Source organism: Prionailurus viverrinus, chromosome B1, assembly GCF_022837055.1.
Source record: "Prionailurus viverrinus isolate Anna chromosome B1, UM_Priviv_1.0, whole genome shotgun sequence".
Taxonomy (NCBI): Eukaryota; Metazoa; Chordata; class Mammalia; order Carnivora; family Felidae; genus Prionailurus; species Prionailurus viverrinus.
The window spans coordinates 50,278,266-50,291,662 of record NC_062564.1 but is presented as its reverse complement, the minus strand read 5'-3'; the positions used below and the strand labels follow the sequence as shown (position 1 = coordinate 50,291,662).

The window sequence follows — 13,397 nt, the reverse complement described above, 5'->3', positions numbered from 1 at the left end:
CACTTTCTAAAATGCTGTTGCTATGTCTCTTCTCTCATTCTCTTTGTCTTAAAGAGGTGTGTGTGTGTGTGTGTGTGTGTAGCCCTTTACTATATTCAGTGGTATTTAAGGAGAGAGAACAGAACTAATGCACACTTTCAGTTCACCAGAAAATCCTTGACCTATTTGTACAGAGAATCTCAGGGAAGTCCCTCTCTCAGTTCTGTTCCTGAGTCTGTTACAGCAAACAATACAGTGTTTTTCTAATGACAAATTTTTGTTTGCTTGTTTTAAGAGATACTCCTGATGCTAATCTGAAAGGTCACAAATTGTGTTTTATTTTCCTCCCTTATGCCAAGCTTCAGCTGTGTTTAACTCAATCCCTTTCTATAGCTTTGCAGACCTATGAGTAAAGTGTATTTCATCTATCACTCGTGAACAGGGAGGAGCAGTTGAAATGTCCTATTGAAATGCTCTTTGTTAAGATGTATATGATAAGCCCTAGAACAATCACTAAGGAAGAAAAATACAGTGAAACATTGTGAAGGAAATTAAAAGGCTGCATCAGTAGTAAAGTAGTAAAGGAGGAACAGAGGGAAAAAAAAGACCTGAGGCACACAGAAAACAAAAGTTAAATTGGGAAACATAATCCAACTATATCAATAATAAATGTGAATGTATTAAGCAGTCCAAATGGCAGAGATGGTCAGACTAAATTAAAAAAAAACATATCCAGCTTTGTGCTCGATAAACAGAATGGAGAATAGAAAAATAGAGAAAAGTTAGGGTTTTTTAAAAAAGGATCAACAAAACTGAAAAACTTTTAGCTAGACCAAGAAAAAAAGAGAGAGGACTCAGAAGTGAAAGGGGGGCAGTACTACCACCCTTACAGAAATAAAAATGATTATAAAAGAATCCTGTCAGGGTGCCTGAATGGCTCAGTTGGTTAAGCCTCCGACTCTTGGTTTCAGCTCAGGTCATGATCTCACAGTTCTTTAGTTCAAGCCCCACATCAGGCTCCATGCTGATGGTGCAGAGCCTGCTTGGGATTCTCTCTCTCCCTCTCTGTCAGCATCTCCCCCAACTCGCTCTCTGTGTCTCTCTCTCAAAAAAAATGAATAAACTTTAAAAAATTAAAAATAAAAAAGAATCCTGGAGGCAGTTATATGCCAGTAAGTTGTAATAACTCAGATAAAGTGGACAAATTACTTGAAAGGATTTCGTGATAACATAGCGTTGGCATTGTGATGCATTTACAGGCTGCTGCCTTCTCCACTCAAGGACGCAGTCGAAGTATCAACCTGGAGAAGATGTTATACAATGCAAGAGGTGAACTCTGCCCTTAGCAAAATCCAGCTGGTGGGATATTCTCAGAAAATTGTGAGTGTTAATATGGTTTTACGTGATGCATGAATGCTTTTGATTCATCCTGTTACCCTTTGGGAGGATCTTCTCGTTCCCTTTCTTCGGCCATTCAGTTACTGAGAATCTTGTACAAGGTAAAAAAACAGAGCAATTGTCATTATCCTCTGTCTTCCACCCTCCAGGCTGATAGTTGTGTTCTTTCCTAACCCTTACATTCCCCATCATTAGCCAGCATTCTACTGACCAGCAGGTAATGAGTCAGGAGAAAGACATCTCATCCTATTCACTTGAGAACAGTGGGTGCAGCTTTATAGATTTTGGACAAGTAAAATAATACAAGAGCATTAAACAGATCAAGAAGCGATTTGTTGGCAGGTATAACTTTTGAGCTCTGACCTGATAGTAAGTGTCCCCATTTTTGTTAACTTAGGCCCAGAGCCACTCAGTATAGAACAACCAGGCAATTAATGCCTAACCTAAAAAAAGAAAAAGAAAACCCAAGTATTTGTCTCTTTGGTGTTGCTGGTAATCTATTGCCTCTTTATTTAAAAAAATAAAAAAATCTATTGCCTCAGTCTTTTCATGAGTGAGGCCTGAGTGCCTGGTACATGTAGATATTCTGAAACTCAGGGGTAAGGATTGCTTTCTGGGTCTACCATCTGGTCTCCATTGATTTTTTTTGTGCTTTATACTTTCTGTTTTACTTTAAAATTTCTATATCTAAGTAGAGAAGGATATTTCTGGGTTTTTTGATTTGTTTCTTTTTTCTTTTTTCCTGCAAAGACTTATCTGGTATGACTGTACTGCTGAAAGCTCATCACACATTCTCTTACTGTGGTTCTTTTCTAGGAGCTTTTTGGTGCAGTTCAGGTGACTCCACTAAGCTCAGGCTATGCCCTTGGAAGCTCCAACTGGATTATCCAGTCCCATTATGAGAAAGTATCCTATGTCTCCGGATCCTCCTTACTTACCACACATCCCCAGGTAGTTCTGATTCTCTTTTAACAGTTCCGTGTTTTGGTTACTGAACCCAAATTGATAATGTATCCAGAACATCATCAGTTGTTTTTAAATCTTCCTAATTTTGGTTTCTACATGTATCCTATTTAAAAAAAAAAAATTTATTGTTATTTTGGTAAGAATGCTTAACATGAAATCTACCGTTTTAATAATTTTTATACATTATTGTTGACTACAGTACAGTGTTGTATAGCAGATCTCTAGAGCTTATCTTGCTTAACTGAAACCTTATGTTAAGACACTCTTCCTGAAAGGTAGATTTCCCATGTCCCACTGTTTAGGATTGCAAGGTCCTCTGTAAGATCCTGCTGCCTTTGGGTCCATCTCTAGGATTTTGAGATTTCCCACCACTTTCAATAGCCATAGCCTGATATACAACAGAAATGGTCACCCATTTACTCAGCAGATGTTAATTATCTCTTTACTAAGGGTCTACTATGTATGTGTCAAGCATTCATTAGGTATTAGAGTGTCCATGGTGACCCACAGGCAAAGTCCTAGCTCATGAATCTATGTTCAGAAGAGCAAGGAGGGGCCATTGTGATTGCAGCATGCTGTCAGCAGGGGTGTCCATGAAATGAGCACAGCCAGGTGAAGTGGAACTTTGTTGACCATGATGAGAAATTTGGATTTTATTTTAATGTATTTTATTTATTTTTCAATGTTTGTTTATTTGAGGGAGAGGGAGAGAGGGAAGCAGCAGAGAGAGAGGAAGACAGAATCTGAAGCAGGCTCCAGGCTCTGAGCTGTCAGCACAGAGCCCTATGCGGGGCTTGAACTGATAAATCATGAGATCATGACCTGAGTCGAAGTTGGACACTTAACGACTGAGCCACCCAGGCACTCCTTAATGTATTTTATTTAAACGTGTAGAGGGAAGCTATTAGAAGATTTTAGCTTGGTCATTTGTTAAGTCATATTTGGCAAGAAGCTAAGTACATACGTACCCATTGTTACAAACGTATTGTTTGTTCCTTTTTAGGTATTTGTAATGAATTTATTGTCCATTTCATAAATCCTGATTCTTTCCGTGTTTGTAAAGGAGGGGCAGAAATCAGATAGTTAGCTGATGGATGGATATGTAGATAGATAACTTGGGGAAGCCCGTATCTTATTTTAATACAAAGAGGAAAAATGCCTGCTATAGGTCTAGAACAATAGGATGCTTATGATCTGTCACCATGTATTGGTTTTTTTCATACCTTCTTTTATAATCAAATTTCATCTCCAGGTCTAGAGGAGGGGACAAGTTGCTTTTTTTTTTTCCTATAGCTAGCAGAATTCTGGGCCTTTCCCGCTTATTGAAATCAAAAGCCCATCAATGTCATCTTAATCTGCTTCATTGAATCAAAATACTTTATTGGCAGCTTCTATCATTCTTGATATATTCTTCCATAAAAGACAGAAAATTATTTGGCTGCCAACTCTTCCGATTTGTCCTGCTTAGATCAAAGGCTTTACAGTACTACTGATGTAATTTCCAGTAAATTATTCTTCCAAGGTTCGTAAATTTAAAGGGAAAATAAGGTCTTCAAAGTAATGAGCAACATACCTAAGTAATTAATTTTAATTTCAAGCTGGCAACCAGTGTTGTATATAAAAAAGATAATGAATTCGATTTCCTTTCACCCAGATAATCGGATTCTTTTTTTTTTTTTTTTTTTTTTTTTGAGAGAGAGAGAGAGAGAGAGAGAGAGAGAGAGAGAGCATAAACAGAGAACAGGGGCAGAGAGAGAGAATCCTAAGCAGGGGCTCGTTCCCACGACCCTGGGATCATGACCTGAGCCAAAACCAAGAGTTGGATACTCAACCGACTGAGCCACCTGGGCGCCGCAATGATAATTGGATTCTGCATTGAATTAGCAAGGATAAGAAAAGTTTAAGTTTGAAAAACTTAACAGTCAGCTTCCGAGGTCAGCAAGCTATTGTCCATGGACCGAATTTGGCTTGCTACCTGTTTTCATAAATGATGTCTTCTTGCAGTACAGCCACATCCATTTGGTTATGGATGGTTTATGGCTACTTGCACACTGTACCAGCAAAGTTCTGCTTTAGACTTTACAGAAAAGGCCAACCACTGGTCTACTTGAGTGGAACTTCCCTAGGTAGAAAAAATAGGCTGCTTTAGTGATCTAATAAGCATAGCAGAGTGAGGCTTTGGATGAAGCCTGAAGTGGTAAGAATGGAATGACAAAGAAAACATTGGCAGGTCTTTATTTCAACAAATACTTATTGAATGCATGCTTTCTCCAGGGTCGGAAAAATACAGGCCAGAGATTTCATGCCAAGATGATATTGAGAATGGTAATGATGACACTTACCCACTTGACAAGAAGGAGTTGACAAAGGGGGTTCTGGTTTTAGAAGGGAGTAGTGAGTATGATGCATAGCAATTTGAGTGAACACCGGGGACAGATGAAAATCTAGTACTGGAACTTGGATGTGACAGCAAGCCTGAGACAAATTAGAGCATCAGATTTTTTAAAGTATGTAAAGAGCCTAAGGGGAAAGACTGATGAGCTGTGAGGGACATTTACCAATAGAAGGTAGAAGGAAGAAAAATAATCTTGAATAAGAATGGAGAGTTAGAGGAGAACTGAGGCCCACAAAAGTACAGCATCCCATCCCAAAGGGCAGAAGAGAACTAGCTTTTACTGACTGGAAAGCCTCAGTACTAATTTTCCTATTGATCTGGTGTTCAACAACATACTGAATTCTTATATTCTAGTATTTATCTACTAATGATAATATTATCTGCAAAGAAGTAACAATTTTGTCACTTTTCTTTCAATCTTTTTATCTTTTATTTCGTTTTCCTGTCTTACAATCACATACTCTAGTCCCATGTAAACAGAAGTGATGACAGTGGCAGCCTTTTCTTATATCAGATTTTAAAGGGAATGCTTTTGTAGCTTCTTCATTAAATAGGATGGCTTCCTACTGGTTTTTGTCTATCAGGTTAGGGAGTTTCTCCTCTGTTCCTAATTTTCTTATTTTTAAAAGTCAGATGTAGACATTATACCTTATCAAGTGCTTCTTCCAGTCTGTGAGATGATCATGTGATTTATTTCCTTTAAACCAGTAATGTAATAAATTGTAGTATCAGCTTTTCTCACATTTTTTTTTAAGTTATTTTGAGAGAGAGAGCATGAGTGGGGCAGAGAGAGCGTGCGCCCGCGCGGCCGAGAGAGAATATCCCAAGCAGGCTCTGCACTGTCAGCACAGAGCCCAAAGTGGGGCTCAAACCCATGAACCATGAGATCATGACCAGAGCCAAAATCAAGAGTCAGACACTTAACTGAGCCGCCCAGACCCCCAGCTTTTCTCACATTTAACCATCCTTTAGTCTTGTGATAAATCTTTTTAAAATATACTCCTGGAATATAAGTTGGTCAGTATTTTTTTGAAATTTATACAGGTATATCTCATTTCATTGTGCTTTGCTTTATTGCATTTCTTACATACTGCCTTATTTACAGATTGAAGGCTTGTGGCAACCTTGCATTGAGCAAGGCCATCAGCACTTTTTTCCAACAGCATTTGGTCACTTTGTGTCTCTGGGTCACATTTTGGTAATTCCCACAACATTTCAAATTTTTTCATTGTTATTACATTTGTTATGGTGACCTGTGATCAGTGATATTAACTTGCTAAAAGCTCAGATGATGGTTAGCATTTTTTAGCAATCAGATATTTTTTTAATTAAAGTATGTAGGGTTTTTTTTATTTTTAAGACATAATGCTATTGCATACTTAACAGAATGGTATGTATAAATGTAACTTTTATAAGCACTGGGAAACCAGAAATTCGTTTGACTCTCTTTATTGCCATATTCAGTTTATTGGTCTGGGCCTCAACCTGTGATATCTCCAAGTTATGCCTATAATCTGTATTCATAAGTGAAAAATAGACCCATACCTTATTTTCTCGTTCTGTCTTCATTTGTTTGGCATCAGGATACATTTAGTCTCATGAGATGATTTGAGCACCTTCCACTCTTTTTCTTTTTTTTTTTTATTTTTTTTAAATTTTTTTAATGCTTATTTGTGAGAGAGAGAGAGAGACAGAGAGAGAGAGAGAGAGAGAGAGAGAGAGAGAGACAGAGCACAAGATGGGAGGGGCAGAGAGAGAGGGAGACACAGACTGAAGCAGGCTCCAGGCTCTGAGCTGTCAGCACACAGCCCGACACAGCGCTGGAACTCACAAACTAAGAGATCATGACCTGAACCGAAGTCAGGTGCTCAACCAACTGAGCCACCCAGGAGCCCCATTTTCACTCTATAGCTATACACAAGATAGCTGTTCTCTTTTTTTGAAAGTCAGTTCCCCATAAAATTATCCAGGCCTGAGATTATCATTTTAACTTTCTCATGACTATTGAACTATATTCTCTGGGTCAGAGCTGTGCGAATATAGCAGAGATTTGTCCATTTTACCTAGGTTTCCAAAATCATATCCATGGAAGTTGTTTATTACCCTTTTTATTTGCTTAAACTTTTTTGTGTAATTCTATTTTCATTCTACATTTTAACACCTCTTTTTTCTTGATCAGATTTGCCAGAGGTTTATCTGCATTACTGATTTTCTTTAAAGAATAAGTTTTTCAGATGAACGTAAGGGAAGGGAAACAAAAATAATATAAAAACAAGGAGGGGGACAAAACAGAACAGACTTATAAATATGGAAAACAAACTGAGGGTTGCTGGAGGGGTTGTGGGAGGGAGGATGGGCTAAATGGTAAGGAGCATCAAGGAACCTACTCCTGAAATCGTTGTTTCACTATATGCTAACTAATTTGGATGTAAATTTTTAAAAATAAAAAATTAAATTAAAAACAAAAATAAGTTTTTGTTTTTAATTGTTTTTGTTGTATTTTCATTTTCTATTCTGCCCTTTATTATTTCCTTCCTTTCATCTTTGGGTTTTCTCTGTTGCTTTTCCTTTAATACTTTACCTCATTCATTTCCATCCTTTTGTGCTTTCCAATAAGTGTACTTAAAGCTATGTTTCTCTCTTAGTATCATTTAACTCTGTTAAATTGTTAATATGTAGGGGTCTGTCATTCATCTCTCAGTATATCATAATTTCCTTCATAATGTTCATAATTTAAGTAGCCAAAGGTTGTTTTATAGTGCTTGTGTTTGTTTCTGGTCCATCCAATATGATTAGACTTAGGGTTAGACAAGAGACTTTTTCCAATCATGCTTAAATGTTTCTGGATTTTTCTTTTTTTTTTTTAATTGGCATTATGATAAGAATATACTCCTTCACTGAAGTGTTGCTTTGAAACACAGTCCATTTTTGTAAATGTTTTGTGTATGTTGTAAAAGACTGTGTTTACCGTTGAATGAAAACTTTTCTAATTATTGTGTTAATTCTGTTCTGTCATATCTTTGCTTAGTTCCCAGTTTCTGGAAAGAAAGTTATTTGTTGATTTATCTACTTCTGCCTATACTTTCACCAGTTATTGCTTTTTATAGTTTTAAGCAATGTAATCAGATGTATATGTGATCATTATGTTTTATTGAACAATTACTCCTTTTATCAGGATGCTGATTTTTTTCTGTATCAAACCTGCATTAAAAGCCAAGAGACATTTTCCCCCTCCATATTTGCCTCATACTATTTTCCATCTGCTTCTTTTCATTCCTTCTGTATCCTTTTCTAGTGAGTCCCTTGTAGACATAGTAAGGGTTTTTTCTTTTTTAGTCAAGAGTCTCTGGAATGGTGAAACTATTTATATTTACTGTAATTACTATTGTACTGAGGGTTTCTTTTTGTAATTTTATTTCCTGTTTTTTTTAGTTCATTCTTTTCCCCATCCTTTCTTCCCTTCTTTTAGATGACATAATTTCTTTCTGTAAGTTTGAACACACATTTTATTTTTATTCTTCTGGGTTGTTGCTTCATTTATTTTTCCTTTGAGTGTCCTAAGTTTATCAATATCAGAGCCACACCTTCCTCTTGTCTTTCCTATCTTTCTCCTCTTCCTTCTCCCCTGACCCACCATGTTCATACTGTCTGGAATTTTAGTTCTGGGTTATCTAGGCTATACATCAAGTGTTGAATATATCACTTATTTAGACAGTGAGCTTTACTGAGTTGTTTTGGGGTTTTTTTTTCCAACCTACCTTCCCATATATCTCATAATCCTCTAGATTGACTTTCCTTCTTCCAGGAGTGCTTGAGGAATGTTCACCAAGAGCGTCTTAAAATGGTAAACCTTATGAGGCTTTGAAGTACTAAGAATAGTTTTAATTTTTTCTCACATTTAAATGATAGCTTGGATAGATATAAAATTCAAGGAAAAGAACTTGGAAACTATAAAGCTTTGAAAATCTTTATTCATTTTCCATTTGTACCCTTGTTGTACTTAAGAACTGCAAAACTCTTTAAATTTGTGTTCCTTTATGGGATTTGCTTTTAGAATTTTCACTTTATCTTAAATATTCTTAAGTTTTACTGTGACATATCTTAAATGTGTATTTTTTCTGTCAGTATAATACTTTGAGAAATCTTCCAACTTTAACACAAAAAGATTCTTAATTGTTTGTAAAATTATTCCTTCTGGTTGATTTTTTATTTCTCTTTATGGAATTTCTCATACACAGATATTGACACTTCTATGTTTTGTATATCTCTTTCTTCCTTTTTTTTTTACCCCCTTCTCCTGCTTGATGCCTCCTGAAAAAAAAACTCCTCAACTTGATCTTCCAGCTCAAGAATTCATTCTTTAGCTCTATCCATACTGCCCTTCAGCCTTTGTGTTGGATTCTTTATTTCAGTCACTGTATTTTTATACGTAATATTTTGAAATGTTTCTCTTTATACTTGTTTTTCTTTTACTTATTTTGTGTGTGGACTTTTAATGCATATTCTGCTGTTCCATTTGGTTTATTAATTCTCCACGTGGCGTAGGTTTTTAGCTTATTGTATTTAGTAGATGTTGTTTTCCTCAGTGGTCTTGTTTTATTTCCCTGTGAGCTCTTACTACTTGGCTTTCAGGGACATCCTCTTGTACCTCTGCTCTAGACACTGCTTTTTTCCCAGGATTTGTCTTCCTGATGTGTTACCACTTAGCCTGGTAGTGTGAGGAAACAAGGAACGGCTGATAGGTCTGCCTGTACCTTTTGTGAACATTCATCCCACTATTCTGATATGTTCTGCTTCACAGTATGGTGGAGCAGGCCATAGGCAGTATGGAAGAGAGAGAAAAGGCCAAGGAGTTCCTTGCCACCCTCTATTCTTCCTGCAGTGCAAGCCCTCTTTGGCCCTTGCTTGCCATCTTGTCCCTATTCCAACACCCGTGGTTTCCCAGGAATTCATCATGGTTGTTTAGTTTCTCAAAACTGTCAGGTGCCCTTATTTCTATGCTTTCTCTCAGCTTAGATTGTAGAAGGGAGCCAGCGGCCTTGTTCATTCTCTGTCTTGTTGGGAATCTCATAGTGGAATTTTTGTTTTCTTTTAAAATATTTTTATTTCCTTATATTTCTGATTAGAACACTAATTTGTATTTATTGTAGTCGTTTTGGAACATACAAAGTGTGTGTTTGAATAAAATGTTCCCACTTGAAGCACTCAGTGAGGGGCCATAGACACCTGTAATATATACATTTGCTCTTTGGTGATGAAATGGAGATGTTGGCAATGTCAGCTTGGTTCAGAGGGTGTCACTACAAGGTGTTAAGGGCTAACTCTTTACAGTAACCCTAGTAATCTACAAGAAATGTCTCCCAAGTATGTCTCCTAAAATCACAAACATCTTGTCTGATCTGATCATGAAGTATCTCATAACTTCCAACTTGGTGGTATTTGTATTACAGTACTGCCTTTGTTTTGTTTTGTTGTTTGTTTTTTTGTGGACATTTAATTTTCAAAGGACGGCAGCATCCATGACTGAGGTACAGAGATAATGTTTTCAGGGCCACAGTTTGATCTCCATTAGATGCTTTCATTCAGATTGGTAGTTCTTAACCTTTTGGGGGTTATGGCCCCATATGACACCTCTGGCCCAGTCACCTCTGGAAAAATGTACATAGGCACGCACACAGAATTGTGTATGCTATTTCGAGGGTTCCTAGACCATCTGAATTCCCCCATCAGCCCTGTGAATCATTATTGGTTTGTTCTAATAAGGTTCTTATAAAATTGTCATTTTAAGCTAAATATGCTGTCTAACAAAATTTGATCCCTTTTGTCCCCATTCTGGGTCCTTCTGTTTGATGCATGCACACAGTGAACATTTCTAGGCTCATTGCACATCTGCTACTATAAACCACTGTATTTCTTCTTCTCTGGAAACAATGCATATGTATTTTATTAGAGAAGTGCAAATAGGAATCAGAATCTATTCGATATAGCTGTCACGACTATACTTATCTGTGTTAAAGAAATGTTTCTCGGGTTAGAAAGCAGCTTATATAACTGCAGTCATGTTATTTAAAAAAAATAATGAAGCCCTTATATCCATGTTTATATAAAATGCTAAAGGAATATACATCAAAAGGCACATATACTCAGAGATAACATTGCAGGTGGTGGGTCTTTGCTGTGCTACTGTTTGGAATTTTCTTTGTTGGAAAATATGGGTTGAACAGAGAAAGGAGGGATGAAGCTTCTTACTAAACTGGGTTTCTGACTTTTATCTTCGTGTGTTCCATTGAGTATGTGGAACGACACTAAGGAAAAGACATGCTACGAAATGAGACCTAGCATCTCAATCCCTGGGCCCTCATTTTTGTTTTCAGTTTGAATCCCGGTTTCTTTGGAAAAGGCAGTTACTTACTTACTTAACTAACTAACTAACTAACTAACTTACTTACTTACTTACTTACTTACTTATTTCGATGCTCTGAAAACCATCAAAATTACATTCAGACTGTGCAAGGTAAAATAAAAATTCAACATCCTGAGGATCACATAATAGTGCACTGTGGAGACTTCATAGTTTACAAGAAGATCATGTATATTAGCTCATAAGACTCTCAGAAATCAGTGAAGGCTTATGGGTCACAAATATGCCCATGTTATGAGAAACCCAGCTCAGAGCCTTACCTGAGGTCCGTGACCTAGGTAAGAGAATGGGAAGGAAGCTCGTTGTTTCTGGATCCTAATTCAGTATTCTTCCTGGCTTCTCTGCCACTGAGACTTAGGGAAAATTGCCTTGACTGGTTGAGTCCCAGGTTGCATGTTTTCATAATATAAACTTACTTCATGTATTTATTTCAAGTCTTTACACTTGTTTTCATTTTGCAGAGCTGTCTTGATAATCAGATTATATAGCACAATGGTTCTCAAGGCGTGACCCAGACCGGCACCAGGAGCATCTCTTGGTAGCTCATTAGAAATGCAAATTGTTAGGCCCACCTCAGACCTGAATCAGAAACTCTGGGTTCAGTGCCCAGCAATCCACAGTTAAGTAAACCGTACAGGTGATTCTAATACACATTCATGTTGGAAACCCACCAGCGACATGTGTGACATGACATTTTCAAAAGAGCAAAGCGCTCTACAAATTTGAGATCATAAGCTCTTTTTTTTTTCATTGAGGTACAATTTTATGTATAGTGAAACCCAGAGATCTTAAGCATACAGCTCTATGAATTTTCACATCACGTGATTACCACACCAGCCGAAGCATAGAACTCTTTTTTTAATTTTTAAAAATATTTCTTTATTCTTGGGAGACAGAGTGCAAGCAAGAGAGAGACAGAGATACAGAATTTGAAGCAGGCTCCAGGCTCGGAGCTCTCAGCACAGAGCCCAACGTGGGGCTCAAACCCACGAAGCATGAGATCATGACCTGGGCTCAAGTCGGACTCTTAACTGACTGAACCAGCCAGGTGCCCCGGCATAGAACTCTTTTATCATGGCTGTAAAGTTCCCTCATGCCTCCTCTCATCTGTCCCTATCCCCAGTGGGCAGCTACTTAACTGTTCACTGACAGACTTCATTAGAGGAAGAAAGGGAACAGGACAATGATGAGCCAAACACAGAAAGAGCAATGACTATTCTCTTTTTCCTTCACTACTTGCACTTACCATTTCCTTTTGAAGTACTGAGCATAGTTCTCTCTGGTTTTTCAGCCCATGGACCAAGCTTCTCTCAAAAACAGCGACGTTCTCGTTCTGACAGGCCTCACCCAGATCCCCACCGCCAACCCGGACGGCATGGTGGGAGAGTTCTGCAGCAACCTGGGTATGTGTCCAGCTCAGGCCATGAATGGGATGAAATGTGCTAAATTTACTTTTCAGTTCTTGCTTCTGTAGCATTTTGTGTTCCTTCTCTTCACGTTCACCCCCTCTGATACCCCGGTTCAAGGCTTCCCCTGCCCCGCCTACTCTACCCTTCCTGCCCATCCTTCAAAGCTTGCTGTTGTCAGCAAAAGCAATTCTTAAGCAACATAAATCTGAAGAATGTAAGAATGGTTGTAAGGGTAAATTCGAATGTTTAGCACGTTTATGCAACAGATACTCAACATTCTCCCACTTGATTTATGTTGAAAATTCTTATTTGTTTGCTCTGTGGTGGGATTTGGGGGCAAGACGGGGGTGCATACAGGATAGCAGTTGTCAAAAAAGGGAAGAATCACCTTTGCTTGTAAGTAATAGCACAGAAAAGACTTAATACTTTGCATTCACAATAGCAATATACTGAGCAGATACATTTTTCCACCAATATTTGGTCAGTGTTGTTTTTTTCTTTGAGAGAAGACTAAATTTGGAGAAGAGACTTGCTACCCGGAAGAAACGTATGTTTCTTTGGATATAATTGTCAGTAAAATCTAGAAATCCTGCCTTTCTTTTAGAAAAGTATAGGTTGCTTACTGTCTTAACTTGGGCTGCTGTAACAAAATGCCAGACTGGGTGGCTTAAAGAACAAACATTTCTCACAGTTCTGGAGGCAGGGAAGTCTGAGATCAGATTGTCAGTGTGGTCAGGGTCTGACCAGTGGAAGAGGGCTCTCTTCCTGGCTCGCAGACACCCACAAGTGTGTCCTCCCTTGGCCGAAAGAAGCAGCTCTCGTGTTGTCT

At 37.9% G+C, this 13,397-nt stretch overlaps 1 protein-coding gene across 3 annotated transcripts in view; it reads left to right on the top strand.

Annotated features, from left to right (window-relative positions):
• The window catches only part of INTS9 (integrator complex subunit 9), a 101,217-nt gene that overhangs the window by 63,750 nt on the left and 24,070 nt on the right, over positions 1-13,397 (top strand). For 2 of the 3 annotated variants that reach the window (XR_007151414.1, XM_047854897.1), the window contains exons 7-9: positions 1,239-1,359; positions 2,194-2,328; positions 12,451-12,562. Coding sequence is in view for 2 of the 3 variants with exons in the window: in XM_047854897.1 (XP_047710853.1) it covers positions 1,239-1,359; positions 2,194-2,328; positions 12,451-12,562 (368 nt within the window). In the remaining variant the exon portion in view is untranslated. The remainder of the gene's footprint in view (positions 1-1,238; positions 1,360-2,193; positions 2,329-12,450; positions 12,563-13,397) is intronic. The other variant, XM_047854898.1, reaches the window with a different exon arrangement.